The sequence below is a fragment of the Castor canadensis genome, chromosome 7, assembly GCF_047511655.1.
Source record: "Castor canadensis chromosome 7, mCasCan1.hap1v2, whole genome shotgun sequence".
Lineage (NCBI taxonomy): Eukaryota > Metazoa > Chordata > Mammalia > Rodentia > Castoridae > Castor > Castor canadensis.
The window spans coordinates 53,052,637-53,072,402 of record NC_133392.1 but is presented as its reverse complement, the minus strand read 5'-3'; the positions used below and the strand labels follow the sequence as shown (position 1 = coordinate 53,072,402).

General features: G+C 35.8%; 1 protein-coding gene across 15 annotated transcripts in view; it reads right to left on the bottom strand.

Annotated features, from left to right (window-relative positions):
• Cabcoco1 (ciliary associated calcium binding coiled-coil 1) overlaps positions 1 to 18,769 on the bottom strand; it is a 179,095-nt gene extending 160,326 nt beyond the window's left edge. For 14 of the 15 annotated variants that reach the window (XR_012449714.1, XM_074078950.1, XM_074078951.1 and 11 more), the window contains exons 1-2: positions 18,484 to 18,713; positions 4,776 to 4,879 (exon numbers count right to left, since the gene is read on the bottom strand). Coding sequence is in view for 14 of the 15 variants with exons in the window: in XM_074078950.1 (XP_073935051.1) it covers positions 4,776 to 4,879; positions 18,484 to 18,567 (188 nt within the window). In the remaining variant the exon portion in view is untranslated. Of the gene's footprint in view, positions 1 to 4,775; positions 4,880 to 18,483 lie in introns of all 15 variants that reach the window. The other variant, XM_074078940.1, reaches the window with a different exon arrangement.
• Positions 18,770 to 19,766: the final 997 nt, after the last annotated feature.

The following is a 19,766-nucleotide window of genomic DNA, read 5'->3' as shown; positions in this document are numbered from 1 at the left end:
TTTGTCCATGAGAATTATTTTTCTATGGTAGGCACACTATATTTTTTATTAATTCTTTGAACAAAAGTAAAAAAGAGTAAATAAGTAGCTTTGATGCTACTCATACTATCTTACAGCAATTATATAAAACATCACATATTAGGAAATTCAGAGAGGGTGATATCAAAATTGTTTGAGTCAAAGCTTAGATAATGTCACCAACATAGATATATATATATATATATATATATATATATATATATATATATCACTTTATGTTACCTATGATTATACCCTTTGGTATGTTTTGTCAAACATACAACAAAAATGGTAGATGCAGATATGAACAGATACCCTGGTGGCAGTGGGTTGGGTTTACTCTACTAGTCAGGCATCTCTAATTTATACTAGAGATTATTCAGCAGTATTTACTTTTGATACTTAATTTTTGGTCATTATTTTTAATGTTTAATGTTCAGTATCATTTATTCTTAAGAAAAAGTCAGTGAGAACACTCTCCGTTAAAAACAACTTGTAACATGTAACACTGTTATGGACTAAATAAGTAGATCAATGGAAGAGGCAGAAATCCCAGAACCAGACCCACTGTACAATGGAGCTTGGTATATGATGGAGGTGGTAATTCAAACCAGAAAAAGAGATATGGGGGAGTTGGGGAGGATGGCAGGTAGGGGAGAGGTGGCACAAACAATGCATACACATGTAAGTAAATGTAAAAATGATAAAATAAAAGGAGAAAGAAAAAAGAAAAAGAAATATGGATTCAGTGGTGCTGGGAGACTGGTATATATGGAAAATAGAACACTACCCACCTAATAATCAAAATAAAATCCAGGGGGTTAATATGTAAAAGTTAATAGCAAATATTCTAATTTAATAGGAACATATTTTTGTGATAGTTGAGTAGGCCAAAATTTCTTAAACATGACCCCCAAAATTCAAATTATAAGTAAAAAAACCAAAAACTTGATCTGTTTTAAATAGACAAAAACTCTGCATGACTAAAGGCAATATAACTAAATTGAAAAGACAAGCTGCAGACTGGGAAAAAGTTTGCAATGAATATAACTGAAAAAATATGCAAATTCTGGAAGGAAGCATAAATACAAAGTCTTCACACAGTCTCTGGTTCTATCAGTAAAAGAGAGAGGAAAATATATTGGGAATATACATTCCCAAATGAGCTACACTGGTTAAGAAACAAATAAGAGTAAGGAGAAATGACTTAAGTCCTTTCCAAACTCCGTGATCTTCAGCAAAAAATTCTTTTTTTTTTTTGGTGCTGGGGAATGAACCCAGGACTGCATGCATGTTAGATAAGTGCTCTACCACTGAGCTACATCCCAGCCCTTCTGCAAAAAAGTTCTTAAAATTGGGAATGCTGGTTTATATTTAGCACATGAAATATATTGCTAAACTTCCCTCTAGAAAGGCAGGGCCAAGTAAGTCTTCCATTGATGTAAAACACAAGCTTCATTTCACAAGCTTCATCCAATATAGTTTGGATTTTGTCCATACTTTTAACACCAATTAATCTATTATACAATTCCTATTTTGTGCATTTTTTGCTTATTAAATTGGATTCCTTCTTGATATGCTTTTTGGTTAGTTTTTAAAATAAATTTCTAAGAGCTTTTGTATAATTGGGAATATTGACCTTTAAAACTTGTGTTATGATTTTTAAAAAGCATTCTGAAATCTAATTTTACTTTGGCAAGAGGAGGAAATTAGGTTACCAATTTTTGTCATGTGCACACCTATTTTTATCAAGATGTTCAAAAATATTTGTTTTGGTTTATTATTATCAATGTAGATTTTAATTTAAAATGAGACCATGCTAACTGCCAGGCTTTTTCTGTCATAGTTCTCACTGGCAGTTTTGTTGTTTTTGTCATTTTTAATTCACCAATGAATTGAATTAATCCTTTAGCTGAGTTAAGAGGTAAAATTTTAATAAGATCACATGGCCACTATATTTTCTGAGTTGTTGCTTATATTACAATGCCTGGTCACCATAACTAAATAACAACCCAAACTAGTATTTATTCTGGAATCACAATCTTTTGACTCAGTGAATTTTGGTGACTTGTCATTACTGATTTCTGTTGGCTAATATTTCTAAGGAAAAGCCCAAGGATATGTCTCATTATTTTCCTATCTGAGAGAGTTTATCCCAGAGATAAGGCAATACCTGAAGTTTCATTCTATTAAAATATTAAAATTGAAGCATTTATTTATTTTATGAAGTTCAGTTTTACCAATTCATTAGGTCAGATGTATATTCTACCATCTACTTGCTTTAATCTGCATTTTTATAAGTTTTCTTAAATTTTTCTTCCATTGTAACTGAATCTATTTTCACCAAGGTAAGTTCTTCATTTTATGCATTACCCTATCTTGCTTTAGTTCTAAAAGTTTCCTATTTACATATTTTATCATCTGCTCTTTAATGTCTTACTTTGTGGAATTGACACCCTCTTTGATCACCGGCTTTTACCTAACATTTTCTTCTGTTTCTAGCAGTTAGTTTTCCTTTTAAGTTTCTCTTCATCTGCCATCTGCATGCTATGTTTTGTTAATTAAATATTTGACCTGAATATTTGCTTATGTTCTTTCCTTTCTGTTTTTATTTTTCAATGTTTAATTGTGTTTGAATGAGTGTAACTACTTTTCTAAGAATATTTTAGTGAAATCTCTTCAATCTTCCCCCACCTCAGCTCTCAACACTCCCTCCCCCACTTGATTTTTCCATGATTTTCATATTGGAATGCATTTTAGTTCCTAATTATGATGACTTACAGAAACAAGCCTTGGACAAAAGCTAAGAAGTGCATAGAGGCCCAGCTAGCAAAGGTACTAAAATATGTCTATTGTTATTTCTGTTTACAAAGTTATTTTAATTTATTTGCTACCTTTTTTTTTTAAAGAAAGAATTTGAGGTGGACCTTATGATCAATAGCAGTTAGGTGAACATCAGAAGTGAACACAGGCATTTAAATTTGCTTAAAGTGTATTCCAAAAATATGTATGATGATACTTTAATGTTTCATTTGATTGGCTGCTTTTATGGAGAGCAATTCTTAATTTTAAAAGGTAGAGAAATGTACTGATTTCTTATAACTTATTTAAATAGGCTTATACCTTTGTATACTGTATGATTTTTGGCATACTTCTTTCACTTGGTGACAAGATAACTAAATTATATTTGCCATTTTGAAAATTACATAATCCCCATTTATAATGATACTATTTCAAGTTGAAAGTGAGTGGCTGCAAATATTTCAGGATTACTGTTATGAAAATCACATAAAGAACCATAAGAAAATTATAAAGAAATGGCTCCTAAAATAGCCTTGATCTTATTTATGCAAAGATGATGTCCTAAAATTTGAGATTGCTTCAGGTAATTTCTACACAAGATAGTGCTATTGAACCTAGCTGTTTTATATTGTGAACTTCTGCATCCGTTTCCATATCATTTATTTGTTCTAGGCTTCACTTCCTAAGGACTAAAAAATTTTTAGAATTTAGATGTATTTAATAATAGAGAACCATTAATTTAAAAAAGTATTGTTACATAAAGTACACAGTACAACTCATGATGTGATAAGAAATAAACAATTCTTAAAAAGCAACATGTTATTTAATATTAATTATATTAATATACCATCTTTTACTTAATTAATGCAAATACATTTTAAACTATATTAAGTATCTGCTATTTTGCCTAGCATTTACTTAATGTTTTGTATTACAATGGTCAGTATCATTTGGGGCTACCTGGAAATGGGAAAACTATTTTAAATAAAAACACAATCAGTGGTATCAACACAATGAATGCATTTAAGAATCAGAATTCCTAATAAACATTCATTTCTGTAAAAATAGTAAAATTGTCATGAGATAAGATCTGTGGGAATTTTAATTCACAGACAAATACTTGTAAGGATGCAGACAGTAGGCCATGTGGTCAAATCACAGGGCATCACTTCCCAGTGGTCTGTGAGCCCTGGCGGTGAAGAGCATCTTAGGAGAAGGCCTGTCAGTGTTATTCACCTGCTCCTCACAAACCTTCTCTTCGAACCAGTACATCTATCATACTTCCTTCTTCGTAGTAAATCACCTCTATTTCATAATATTTATAAGATTTGTCAATGAAAACTGTTGACAGAGCCATTTTCTATTTGTCCATTATGGTCCATGATGTCTTGCTTATGTGCTGAGGACTGGCCTGGAGAGACCAGGCACTAGGATGTTATGATCTGGGACACCACATCATCCCCACTATGCACACATTATGACCAATCAGGCTTCCATTTTAAAGTGAAAAAAACTTTTAAAATAGGTGATTCTTAAATACATCTTTTAGGAATTTGTGCTGTTTGATATGTCTGGCTAATGTTCTAAATAAATGACCTACTGTAGAAAGAAATGGCTTAAAGAGTGAGATATGCATATGTTAAAATTATTGCCTCTAAATTTGGTTATGTTTACATTTTTAAGCAACACAAGCAATCAGACGATTATCATAGCTTCATTTCTGATAAAAATCACAGGTAGATGGCTAATATTTGGGGTTTCCAAAATCATAAAATGTATTGACTATTAGTATTACAGAAAACACAAACTTTTAGGTTCTTGTGCATATTGGTAGTTCCATGAATAAAAGAGAAAGAAGATAACACATACCAGAAGCTGCTTTTCTACCCCATGGTCATTAATAAATAAAAAAGCCAGAGCTGTGCAGTATTTGATTATAATATTGAAGTGCTTACTCTTGAATGCCATCTACATCCTCTGTCAGCAAATCAGTGATTTGGGCAGTTGAAAGAAAATCTGGAGACAGAATCTTTTCATGCTCCTGGAATTCATCATTTTTCTATAAAAAATGCAATGAGTTATTTCAATCATTTGTTTTGCATGTTAGACCCAGTGATATCAAAATGTGTTCTTTCTATGGTCTAACTGTCGTCAGAAAAAGATTTAAAACCAAATTTCTTAGAGAGTCATTTTTGTTTTCCAGTTTTATTTGGTGGTATAACTCTTCACTAAAAAGTCAAATGGGTATATAGTGTGTCTTTTGGGCATATGTAAAGCTGAGTGATGGTTTACAATTCAACAAATATTTATTGAATACATATTTATCCCTGAACTTGGGGCTCAAGAGGAGGCAAAGACAAGAAGAGATGTGCTGACCTCAAGAAGCTCACCATCTAGTAAGAGGAACAAAGCAATGGTGACTACAGTAACAAAAGAAGGTGATCAATAAGCCATAGTAAATAGGGGATTTAGTACAAAAGATGAGAAAAAGATAGTGCAGGACAAGTAAAGTTTATAGAGAAGAGGTCCACAAAGGACCTTTCAGGATTGTGTGTGGATAATGGCCAAAGTGAATGAATCAGTTCAGTGCCTAGGATATGTGCAGGGGATCACTTGAACTTAGATGGGCAGTGAGCATTTGGAACATATTGTGAGAGATCTTAAATTTAATGAGCCAACAATATTTACTGAGTACTAACAAAGTAAGTTAATGTGCAAGGGACCCTAAACATTTTATACTCTGGCTGATTGAAAAATGACAAGCTAAGGATTTTTTTCTTAATAATACAGGCAATAGGGAACCAATGAATGCTCTGAGCAGAGAAATTATAAGATAAAATTGCACTTAAGGAAGGGTAATCTATAGCAGGGTAAAAGTAAAGAAGGAACTGAGAAACAACACAGAGGAGGAGTTACATAAAGAGAGAGCATTAAAATAGTTCAGAGATGAAGCATTTGGCTGCATTGGCCTCCTGGCAATGTGGATGAAAAGAAAGGGGTGAATGTACTATTTTATATTGTGGGGGATTAAAAGAAGGAATAAAAAATGAAGATTCTGAGTTCCTGAAATAAGTGACTTGGAGAAAATTGTGGTGGTGCTTAGGCCTTCCAGAACACATATGCCATCTTTTGGTGAATTAGACAGACCTTCTGCCTGCATGAAGGCTGCAGTAAAAGGCCCTTCCCAAGGCTGAGACAGTCCTGTGCTTCAATGCATCATACGTGAATATACTTTCAGCTCATACTAACACCTCAGCCAACTGCTTCTGTTTAGAGTTCAACTCGCACAATGGTAAAAGTTACCCCTGTGACACCAATGGGATTGAATGTTGGAAGATGATGCTGGGTTTTAAAAAGGCAGAATGTGAAGTATCATTTCAATGGTAGAGTTTAAGGTAGAATATGCAGAGCAAGCAAGCAAGCAAGCAAGCAAGCAATATTTAGAAGTTAATCAGAAATAGTAAACTCAGATCAAATTTAAAGATGTCAATTTAGGGATTAACTCCAAGTGCGGGAAAGGGTAAAACTGTCCAAAGTCAGACATGAAAAAAAGAGCTGTGAGTAGGAAATGGAAGAGGAGGATATGAAGTAGGTGGGAGATACTAACAACTACACAAAAGTTAAGGATTGTGCAGTTTGGGGGAGAAAATGTTTTTTAATTCACCAAATAGTTATTGAGGCTTCCATGTAAATAGACTCCAATCTCCAATCATAAAGAAATGTTTTGCATGATCCCTTGACCCTGGGTCAAGGCTCCATTACTCAGTGCTCACGTGGCTGTTAAGTCCTGCTTTCTGGCACACATAGGAACTCAGAGATCCATGCTCCCCACTACTATATAACCTTTTGCCTTCGCCCTGAAATGCCAGGGAAACCTGTGTCCCTGTGTAAGCAGGACCCATGGTTCCTGATGCTCCGTGGGTAACAGGAGGTGCAAGCCAGCAGGTGAGGTTCCCCAGGAAGCAGCACCACTGAACAGTGCTCCCTGAAACCCATGCGAGAAATCAGACTCCAGAACTCCCACTGCCCACAGGCTTGGTTCTCCTGAGCTGGCAGCAGTGCCACTGAACTGCACTCCCTGAAGCCTGTGTGGGAAATCAGGCCCCAGAACTCCCACTACCCAAAGGCTTGGTCCCCCTGTGCTTGCAGCATTACTGCACTACCCTCTGAGCCCAGGCCTGGAGAGAAGGCCCCAGAACTCCCACTGCCCTGAGGATGGATCTCCCACACCTGCAGCAGTTGCCATGGCTCTGGGTAGCCCAGTGCCAACAAACAAGCCTCAAGGCTTGTGCTGCTGGCAGACTTGGGTCCCACACACCTGCAGTTGCTGCCATGGCTCCTGGAAGCCCATGCCCCAACGCAAGTAGACTGCAGGGCCTCGCCTGCCTTGTGGGCACCTGACAATTCAAGCCCACCAGCTTTGCTGCCCTACAGATATCCTCAACTTGCTACTCAGTGCCAGGAGCCTAATACCACACACCTAAGTGAACCCTAGGCTCCAGGCCTTGCTAATCTGCTGGTACCAGGAGGCTTCCCTCCCCACGAAGCAGGAGGCCCAGCCTCCCCACTGTCCCTGACAGCAAGTGAGCCTTGCTCCCCATCAAAGAGTGAGAATGCCAGATTCCTCATTGAGGGGAGGAAAGCTATAACCTGCTACTCTTCAGGCAGCACTAGAAGCCCTGTTCTCCCACGGAACACAGAAGCCTAGTGTGTCACACTGCATGTTCCTGCAGGAGAGTCACATCTCCCCTGTCTAAGAGTGGCAGTCCACTACTCTGCTGGTGTGAGGAGGCCTGCCCCTCACAGTGCACAGAGACCCAGTGCTCCCACTGTGACTGCAGGAGAGCCCCTGAACCCCCAATAAAGAGTGGGAACTCCAGCCTCCTCACCACGGGGAGAAAAGAGGTAATTGGCACCACAACAAGAACTCTGCAAAGGGTAACATATCCAGCACAACCCTCTCTGAGAAACACTGCTGGAGCTCCAGGAGGAAAAAAAAACCCTCTGAAAACCCCAACTACAGGGGCTCAAGGGATTAAAACCCTAACCAAAAATAGCTCCAGATGCATAAATCTCAACAAAGAATGAGAGCAAGACAACCACTCTCCACCAAAAGCCAATTCCACCCAGGATCCAAACACCTGTATAGAGGAAGAGCTATCAAATAGTGGATTCCAAACAAACAATAGTAAAAATGATTAACATCCTCAAAGAAGAAACATAAAAGTCAGTATTTGACATCAAAGGTAAGAGGAATACACATGTAATGAGTTCAAAGAGAATACAATCAGATGCATGAAATTAAGAAGACTATCCAGGATATGAAAGAGGAAATCAATAAAGATATGGAAACCTTGAAAAATAATCAATCTGAAATAAACAACTCAATATCCCCAATAAATATCACAATCAAAAGCTTGTCAAACAGAGTGGATCAAGTTGAAAATAGAGTATCAGGAATGGAAAACAAAGTAGAAAAATTAGACCAAACAGTAAAAGATCATGAAAGAATGCTAAGAAAATACAAATGGAACATACAAGATATCTGGGACATCATGAAAAGACCAAACCTATGAATCATGGGTATAGAAGAAGGAGAGGAGATCAAACTAAAGGCACTGACAACCTATTTAGTTGAATAATAGCAGAAAACTTCCCTAAACCTGTGAAAGAGAAAGTCACAGAGGTGCAGGAAGCTTACAGAACACCAAACTATCAGGGCCAAAAAAGAAACATCCTCAGACACATCATAATCAAAACACTCAGCAATTGAACCAAGAAGATATTAACCACCTAATTAGTTCTATTACATGCAATGAAGTTGAAACTATAGTAATATAGAGTCTCCCTACAAATAAGAGCCCAGGACCTGATAGATTCACAGCTGAATATGACCAAACTTTTAAAGAAGAACTAACTCCAAAACTCCTCATACTTTTCAAGGAAATAGAAAGGGAAGGAAACTACCAAACTCATTCTATAAAGTCAGCATTACACTCATTCCAAAACACAATAAAGATGCAATCAGAAAAGAGAATTATAGACCAATATCTTTAATGAGTATTGATGCAAAGATTCTCAACAAAGTATTGGCAAACAGAATTCAACAACATGTCAAAAAGATCATATACTATGACCAAGTCAGTTTCATTCCAGGGATGCAAGGATGGTTCAAGATATGTAAATCCATAAACATAACACAGCAGATTTACAGAAGCAAGGACAAAAATCACATGATCCTCTAAATAGATGCAGAAAAAGGCTTTGACAAAATCCAACATCCTTTCATAATACAAGCTCTGAAGAAACTAGAAATAGTAAGAATGTTCCTCAACATAATAAAAGCTATATATGACAAACCTAGAGCCAACATCATAGTGAATGGATAGCTACTGAAACCATTCCCCTTAAAGTGAGGAACAAGACAGGGCTGTCCACTTCTTCTACTCCTATTCAATATAGTTTTGGAATTCCTAGCCAGAGCAATAAGACAAGAGCAAGAAATAAAAGGGATTCAAATAAGGAAGAAAGAAGTCAAACTATCCCTCTTTACAAAGGACATGATCCTATACTTAAGAGACCCCAAAAACTCTACTAAAAAACTACTGAAAATCATAAACTCTTTCAATAAAGTAGCAGGATACAAAATTCACATATAGAAATCAGTAGCTTTTCAATATACCAACAATGTACAGACTGAGAAAGAATTCAGGGAAATAATCCCATTTACAATTGCCTCAAACTCAATAAAGTACCTGGGAATAAATTTAATAAGAGAAACCAAAAGACCTTTTTAATGAAAACTATAAACCACTGAAGAGAGAAATCAAAGAAGACATCAGAAGATGAAAAGACCTTCCATGCTTATGGATTGGGAGAATGAACATTGTGAAAATGGCCATTCCAAAGACATTATGTGCAGAAGTTGAAAAAACAATCATGAAATACATATGGAAACACAAAAAACCTCGAATAGCCAAAGCAATTCTGAGCAAAAAGTCAAATGCTGGAGGCATCACAATACCTGACTTCAAGCTATATAACAGAGCTGTAACAAATAAAAATAGCATGGTACTGGCACAAAACAGGCAGGAAGACCAATGGATCATAATAGAAGATCCATAAATAAACCCATACATCTATAGCCAACTGACCTTCAACAAAGGACCCCAAAACACACAATGGAGAAAAGACAACCTCTTCAACAAATACTGCTGGGAAAACTGGATATCCACATGTAGAAGACTGAAACTAGATCCCTGTCTTTCACCATGTACCAAAAACAACTCAAAGTGGATCAAAGACCTTAAAATAATTGCTGAAACTTTGAAACAACTACAAGAAGCAGTATGAAATACATTGGAACAGATAGGTAGAGGAAACAACTTCCTAAACAGAACACAAAGGCTCAACATCTAAGAAAAACAATGAACAAATGGGACTGCATCAAACTAAAGAGCTTCTGCATAGCAAAGGAAACAGTCACTAAACTCAAGAGACAGCTCACAGAATGGGAAAAAATCTTTTCCAGCTACTCAGATAAGGAACTAATATCCAGAATCTACAGGAAACAAAAAACTCAGCCCCCAAAGAATCAACATCCCAGTAAAGAAATGGGCACATGAATGAAACAGGGAACTCTCAAACGAAGAGGTACAAATGGCCATAAATACATGAAGTGTTCAACTTCCCTGGTTATAAAAGAGATGCAAATCAAAACAACACTTAGATTTCATCTCACCCCAGTTAGCATGGCCATAATCAAGGACAGTGAGAACAACAAATGCTGGCAGAGATGCAGCAAAACAGGAACTCTTATGCACTGCTTGTGGGAATACAAATTGGTACAACCACTGTGGGAAGAAGTATGGAGAATCCTCAAAAAACTAGAGCTAGAACTGGTATATGATCCGGTGATACCATTCCTGGGCATCTACCCAAAAGAATGTAAGACAGGATACAGCAGAGAAACCTGTACACTGATGTTCATCACAGCACTATTCACAACAGCAAAGCTCTGTAAATAACCTAGATGCCCTACAACTGATGAATAGATCATGAAATTGTGCTACATATACACAATGGAGTATTAGTCAGAAGGAATAATGACATGGGGTTTGAAGGTAGATGGAGGCAATTGGAGGACATTATGCTAAGTGAAGTTAGCCAGGATCAGAAACACAAAAGACACATGTTTTCTCTCATATGTGGAAGATAGATCCAAAGATAAACATATACACAAAAACCAGCATGATAATATACAAACTCAGACGTAGAACGTGTTTGTAACAGTGGAGCTACTCTATGGAATTCAGGGAAGGAGGGAAAGGAAAAGAGAACGATAGAGCATCAGTAATATCAGATACCATAAGATGTGAGGGTAGAGGATGTAAGGATGTGTATGAAAGCTGTTGAAAAACAGGGGGTGGGGAGGTAAAGAGGTAAGGGAGAATATTCAAAGAGATTGAACACTCACAGTGGGCATACACTGAGACACCCCGTGAACATCAATTTAAATATTAATAATGAAAATCAGGACTGAAAAATAGAAAGAGTGTGTGAGGGGGAGGTACTAGTGGAAAGGGGGAGGGTGAAGGAACGAGATTAAAGTGATGTTATGTGGTAGATGGACTTCATATACCTATATGAAACAGGACTAAAAACCTCTTGCACTTGCTTTAAGCGGGGTGGGGAGGGGGATGAGGGTGAAAGATGGTGGGGGGCAATGTAAATAATGTACAGTATAAGTCTAATTGGAATTATCACTATGAATCACCCCATACAATAATGAATACATCTTAAAAAATTTATAATAAAAAACGAAATGTTTTGCTATAGTACACCCATTCACCTCCCAAATTTTTCTTATTCCTTTCCAATAATCATGAAAATCTCAAAGCAAACCACTTACTTGCAGTGGTCAGTGCTTGTAAGTTAATATTAGGTTGCTATATTTTTACTTTCAAAAAATCTGGTTTTGAAATAAGATATGCTATGTTGTTAGCCATCTTTTTTTAACCTAGGGTGGAAAAATTAACCTAAACTAGGTCATATGATTAGATTATAAACTCATTAAGAAAAACTATTTTAGCACCTATTATAATACTTTGCACCTATAAGTCATTCAAATATTGTAAATTAAACACTCATTTTTTATATAGGACAGTATTTTGGTTCCTAATATATGGCTATATGTTTGTACAAATGTTTTTGGTTATACACCTTTTTATTAGCAGTATGGTTTAATTCTTCTTATACCATCAATCTGATTAGATTACAAATTCTTTCCAGACAGTCATTCAGTCTTTCACTTCTTTTTAGAATTCTGCAGATCCTGGTATGTCAACAGACATTGCTAACTGACTGCCTGGATTCATCTTCACTATGTGATGACATTGTTAGATGGTAGAGTGTGATGAAAGGCTCAGCATTTAGAGGAAATGAGGATTTCATGATGGTTTGACTACTGATTAATCTTATGACTTAAGGCAAGTCATTTGAACCTAAATTTGGATTCATGTTAAAATCATTTTATATGTTTTAATACATACAAGATTGCTGTCATTATTAACAATGAATAAAGATATACATTAAAAAGTGAATTATACATTCAGATCAATTTATTTTATTTGAAAAATCTCTGGATAGAAGAAAAGTAGGTCACATAAGAATTACACAAAAGAGAATAGAATAATCTTAACCTTTTAGACAACAATTCTAGCTTAGATGCCTAATATTGGTTCCACGTTTTTTTATTAAAACTTGCAGGATTAAGATAATCATCTTTTAGTTCTTTGCCTCTGGGTTTTTTATTTTGTTTTAAATTATACTCCTGGACCTGTTTTGAACAAGACTTCTTCTTTGTTTGTTTATACACTGCCTTGCACTACAAAGAATATTAGTTGGCAAAAATTATTTGATCTCTCAACAAACACACATACTAAAGGTACAAAAGAAAATTCACAAAGAAGCTAAAAATGTGGATGTGTAATTGAGGCTTTCTCTGTAAAATTACATCTAGTAAGCTAAATTGCACTGTTAACTCATTTTACTCCACCACCTGGTGGATTTTAGCAGCTATTCCAAGAGCAATAAAATTTTAAATCTGGTATTATTTACCCAATAATCTTTTCTCTGATTTCTTTTTTCTCTAATGTTACCTAAACATCCCACATTTGTATGTATGTTTTTTTTCTAGAGTATAGCTTTCAAGAGCATGTTTATATCTATCATTGGTAATGTTTTATTCAGAAAAGATTCCTAATAAATGTTCATTAAAAGAATGATAACATATTTCGCTCACTATTAAAGAGTAGTTTCCTAGTCACAGGGAGCACAGGCTTGTCTGAAAATGCCAGATTTTGAAAGGCATTTTTTCAAGCCTAAAAATAAATGAACGAAGGAGCAGTGCTGTGGTAAGCCACATTGGAACCTGAAGCAAAAGAAAAATCAGCAATACTGATTCTATTTAAAAATTTGATCTATTACAGTTTTTCTCATATTAATTTTGATGTTATTAAAGTAGTGCATTAATAGATTGCTGAGTTTTTGGTACCCCCTTTAAGGATTTTGAGCTCAAAGACAGTGCTTCATTCACCTCACTATGATCTAACTGAGGATTTTAGGACCAAATTATTTTTTAAAAACAAAAATAAATAAAAGAAAGAACAAGTAAAATAAAAAGCCAGTTCTTTAAAATATGAATAAAATCATTGGTAAATGTGATTAAAGAATAAAGAAAGAAAATAAATACATGCCATGCTAAGTGGTAATACATTTGAAAAATTTTAGAATATGCATGATTTCCTAGGAAAACATAAATTGTCAAATTGACTGAGGGTAAGGAAAAAAATTGACCTGACCAAACATGAACTAAATATAAAGTCTACTTTTTTATAAAGTTAGCTTGTCCAGATGGTATTATACTTGAGGTTCTACTTTATAATCAAAAGCATATAAATTCTGTTAGTCTAATAATTATAGCCTATAGAGAGTGCATTTTTTAGAAGCCAGTAGTCTACATATACAACCCTGAACTGGCAAAGAAAGAAATTGCAAATCCAAATCATTAATGAATTCAAATGCAAAAATTATAATTAATATATATCTTGGAAAATTGAATCCAAAGGACTATTAAAGAATAAGGTATCATTATGAACAAGTAGATTAATTTCAGAAATAAAGAGTGGATAATCATTAATAGTTCTAACATAATTTTATGTCAAATTAAATGGTGCAAATTTTGTGATTATATAAATAAATGTTGAGCATGTAATTTGTAAATTCAGCAGTAAACTCTTTGTAAATCTAAATAGAAAAGAAGGCTAAACATGAGACTATTTGCCAGAATCAACAGCAAACATCATACTGAATTATGAAATAGAAGTCATTCTTATAAAAACCAAGAACTAGAATAAGACTCTATAAACTCTATAAAGGTTCTAATCTAAAACAATAAAAAATTAAATATGCAACTTAAATATTAGAAATGAGGAAATAAAAATCTTTATTTGATTATTACATGATTGCATGTCTAAGGAACCTGGCATTATACTAACATTATTTAAATTAATAAGAAATTTGGTAAAATTGTTATATATAACACAAATATATAAAGGCCAATGCTTTCCTCTCTATAAGAAACTAATTAAAAGTGGAAATAGCAAACACAGTTGTACTGGTTATAAATATAATAAGGAAGACATAAGACCTATATAAAGAAATTCTAAAACTGTATTAGAATTTTAAAGAATTGATAAAAGAAATGTATTAGAAGACTTCAAATTAAAAAAAAAAGAAATCCACTCACATTATAAATATAATACAATGACAATCCTAAATCCCAATGGTATTGTTCTAGAACTTTACATGATAACTTTTAAGTCATTATGGGAGGATCCATACATTTGGAAAAAGAAAAATAGTGAGAGGGGCTCTTCCACACTAGAGATTAAAACTGAATATAAAATGGTATAATATTGATACAAGAATGTATACTGATACAAACTAGTCAGTGCAAAAGAATAGAGGATCCAAAAGTGTATTTAATAATATAATTTATACATGTATGTGTATATACACAGTCACACCACAAATATATATGTATATATATTCATAAAAGCACATACATATGCATTTTAGATTCTCTATTCTGGTCCACTGACTATCTTATCCATTTTTCTGCCCATTCACATATGTGTACAATGTGATAGCAGCAGTCAGTGAATTCTCAGAGGGAGGGAACATGATGATTTATTCAGTAATGAAGCTGAAAATTGGTGATTTACCTCTAGAAGGAAACAAAATTAGATCCTCATTTGAAATATATAAATACATCTATCAAAAATTAATTAAGTCTTGTTAAAGACATAGCTGTAATAAAATAAAACTTTAAACATTAGAAAAAGACTGAATATTATTTGGGGTCACCTGAGGGGAGGACAGAAGGCAGTAGAAGAGTTGGACTTTTTAACAAGATAGTAAACCCAAAGAACAATCATAAGTGAAAGACAAATCTAAATGTTTGTCAATCTCCCCATGCCTACAGCCAGCATTTGCTATAGGCCCCAGGTGTGTGATAAGCACTGCTAATGTGTACACTACACTTTGAGGTACATCAGTATTGTCTTTTTTTTTTGAATCATCAATAGCCTATACAGGTTGATTAATACTATGTAACGACAATGTTTTCCTTCACATTAAATTATTCAAAAGTTCAGTAAACATTACTTGAATAATATTGAAGTTGCAGAAACCTGTCATTTTGGGGCTCAAGTCAAGCCCCAAGATTTTTTTCTCTAACCTCCTGATGGTGGAGTGGGGCTTTTTCTAATAGTTTTAGAGATTAGCTAATGTAGAAAGAATTGTCTAAACATGTTAGTGATCCCTAAAGCAAGTGACATCATCTTACCACTCAAGATGTGTATTCTGACAAGACCTCAAATGCAATGAATAACCATCCAGTACTTGGGGATGTGGTAACACTACAAGAGGCATTATTTAGAAGACATAATTGGGAAATAATCATCTGCATTTTCTGTTAGGTTTCAGAAGTGAGTTGAAACATACTCCCTTTAAGCATACTACTATTAAGAAAGTCAGTTTCTGAACAAACAATGCATAGAAGACTAAGTATACATTTATAAATTTCTTTCACTTACAAATCTATACATAGCAAACATTTCACATTTATGTCATTTTCTCTGTTCTTATGTACTCCTACAGATAAGTGCAAGTTTAGTTTTACACTTTAAAGGAAGGCACTTTGTCCAATATTACTAAAGAAACTGGAATGTTGAATTCAGAAAGTTGGCAAGAAGAATTTATGCAATGTCACAGAAAAAATTATTTCCCTGGATTTGTGTTTCATGTCTGCTTGTTCACAGTGTCTCATACAGTAGATTTTTCTATGATAACTACATCTCCTGGCATATTTTGGACCACCCATGATTTTAATTAGCTATCATAATTTATTGAGTGCCTCCTATGTGATTAGGAAAATTGTTTGCTTTTATTCTTCTAGGTGTTGGCTACCACCAACAAATGGGGAACCTCAGAAGATTAGAAGCTTATGTTTTCTTTCTGATAGGGTTGGCAAGAAAAGAAGTATTTCACTATTGCTTGGCTCAGTTGACTAGATGGTCTGTTGGCTAAGTCAATTTAGATACAGAATTATTAGAAATGACACTGCAAGGGCCTAGCTATTGGGGCATCAACCCTGGAAAGAATCTGATCTAAGAACCTTTCTGTATTCAACTAAAAAGCCACAGTCTTAGGAATAGCCTACAAGAGTCTTGGCATCTTTTCTATCTACCTCCTGAAGCTTCCAGCTCAGCACAAACAAGAACTTGTCATCTAAATCAATGACACAGCTCAATGTCTTCTCTGTGAACTACAAAAATTCTTTTTTCATTAAAATGCGAAATAGAGTTTCCACTATGAAGAATATTAACTTTCATCTTAGTAAATGAGCACTGCTAAGTCCATGTTACAGCTTGATTTTTTCAGTTTGTGACTAACCAAAGATTGAGCATATCCTGAACTGCAGGTCATAGCAAATACCTGCTCCTCCTAGAAGTTAATAAATGAGCTCTAACAGTGGTAGAATGATAGATAATCATTTAACGTCTGTACCTGGCTAATTAAAAAAGTGATTTTTTTTCTAGAGCATAATACTTCTTTGCATCATATATATATATATATATGTACTTATTTTAAATATATATATATACATATTTAAACTTAAGTACAGATTCATTAGATCTCAAATTGTCATAATCTTAGAAAGGACATTATCTACTCAGATAAATATGCATATGTGTACACTGACAATTGTACATACTCAAATGCTTTTTTTTTCTTTTATTCATATGTGCGTACAATGTTTGGGTCATTTCTCCTCCCTTCCTCCAGCCCCCTCCCTTAGTGCTTTTGTGTATGTTTAAATAACACAATTTAATTGGGAAATTTCCTATGCTACTTTTGAAATTGTATTACTTACAGTAGAGATCACAAGGGAGTAACTGGCTTACAAACCAGTTTATCACATTAAAATGTGCATTTAATGTATGCTAATTTTATTCAAAAGGCTCATATGAGAGCCTGCATGGCTTAACAGTCTACATATAGTATTGGAGGGTTCTGGATTGGGAACGGCTTGCATATCTGAAGGCAAGGCATGAAATTAGTGGCTCTTTGCATTGCCTCATTTATAAAATTGCAGCTAATACTTATCTTCTGCACAGTGTTGTTTAGACTAATAAGGAGGCTGAACAATGTTAATTAACACATAATTATTCACCCTTTAAAGCCTTTAAAAATTGAAGAAAAAAATTTCCTAGAAACAATGCTATGATAGACGCAGAGTGTGGCGATTTAAACATTGTTTTGGTCATAGTTACTTGGCAGATGTGACCAGGGCACTAAGTTTATGAGTAAAGGTACTTAAAACCCATCTATTATTGACAGTTGGCGCTGGGAGAGGTCTAAAGATAACACAAGGAAGTCGCTGGGGTCCAAGAAGGTTAAATGACTTTCCTGAGGACAGTTCAAGATAAGAAACTAAGCCATAGTCCCAAAATGGACTTTCCAGTTCCCTACCCTTTGTCCTGTCTTTTATCATGTATTTATTTGTTCAGAGAAATTGGTAAAATAACAACTACCAAGGCCTGGCCTTCAAATATTAATCAAGCCACTACCAATGAGCAGTTACAATTCAATGACATGTTTTGAGCATTAATGAAGAATCAGGGGCAATTTCAAAAGGGGACTGGCTCATTTTAAAATCTGAGGTCACTTCTTAAGTTTTAAATAGGAAAAAAAATGTGATAAACGCGCGTGGCTGAGTTTTTTTCGGTTTTGAACTGTCCAGAGCAAATTTATACATTTTATAAGCATCGTGCAATGCAAACGCATTTTTTAATCACTGCGCAGCGCGCCTGGGCAGGCCGGGGGTGGCGGGCAGCCGCGGGGCTCGGAACCCCCGCGCTTTTCCGGGACCCCCGCGCCGCCCGCCCGGGGTCGGTTCGCACCCTAGGTTGCGCGGGCCGCTGCTGGGCCTGGGGCGCCCTGGGGTTCGGCCTTGGCCTGGGCTGTGACCCACCCGCAGTGGGAGGGCGCTCGGGGGTCGCGGGACCCGGACGGGAAGGGGGTGGGGCCGCGTACCTCCGAGTCCGGCGTGTTGACTCCCGGGGTCGTCCCCACGGGGGTCGTCCCCCCGGGGGTCGTCCCCAGCGACACCGTCGCCATGATGTTGCTGAAGTGCAGCGGCCCCTCGTCGCCTAGGCAACCGGGGTGGGGCCAGTGTCCCTGGATGCTGGAACGGATCCCAGCTGAACCAGCTCTGCGCCCAGAGCCTCTGCCCTGCCAGGGAAATGGCTGGAAAAGCAGAGGAGGCTCTGATCATTCCGCAGAAATGTCCTTTCAGTAAGAGAAAAGCGACCCAGGGTAGGGTGGGGAGAGTTATTTAAACAGCAGCGATTTCAATGAACTGGCAATATATGTGAAGGTCTAATGCCAAGACGTTGCAAGTTCGTAAATATTAAAGTGAAATAAATGATTGGAATGCTAACCATCAATAGCCAGTTGATCTTAGGCAATTTTTGTAATTTTAAAAGTCTCAGGATGGTATTGCGGTCATGCTTAGAAGGAAAAAAATGTCCATATCTTTTAGAGACACATATCCAAGTATTTAGTGAAGAGGAAATGAGATTTACTCCAAAATAATGAGTGAAGGAGGTAGGGAGGGCTGTGGGCAAGGTCAGTATCCTATTAATTCTAATTTTGCATACGTTTGAAATTTTCCATAATAAAACATTTAAAAACAAATACATTTCATGGTAGTAAAAATATTTCTGCTTTGAAAAATGGAATATACTGTTTGTGTATACCTGCATGAGGGTTGCTATGCAGGACACTGTCAAAATCAGACATTAAGTGTTTCAATTCCATCATTTATAAACTGGGAAAATAACACTATTGGTCTCGAAGCATTCCGATGAAGATTTAGCAGGTTATTATTAAGGGAAATGTTTACGTCGTTCCTGGCACCTAGTCGTGGTCTGTGTTAGGTACCTCTAGTATTTGTATTATGCTTTTCCAGCTGCCAGGATACTATTTCATCACAGGTCTCTTCTTTATATCAGCCCATTGCCTTCCAGACCAAATATAATATGCAAGTTTTACATAACCTCATAGCTATGACTTTCCTCCACATGAGCTCACAGTCCAAACGATGTGCATCAGTGTACCCATCAACCTGTGCTTGGGCACTGACTAGTCCTCTATGTGAATTGCCCATCTCTTCACCTGGGTGGTACTCTTTCCTTTTTTCTTGATATTTTCACTCCTAAAGTAACCAGTTTAGTTCTCAGTACAAGGTATTGACTCGACCGTGTGTTTATGACTTTCAACCCCATTTACAAAGGACTACGTTAGAATTTCTTCAA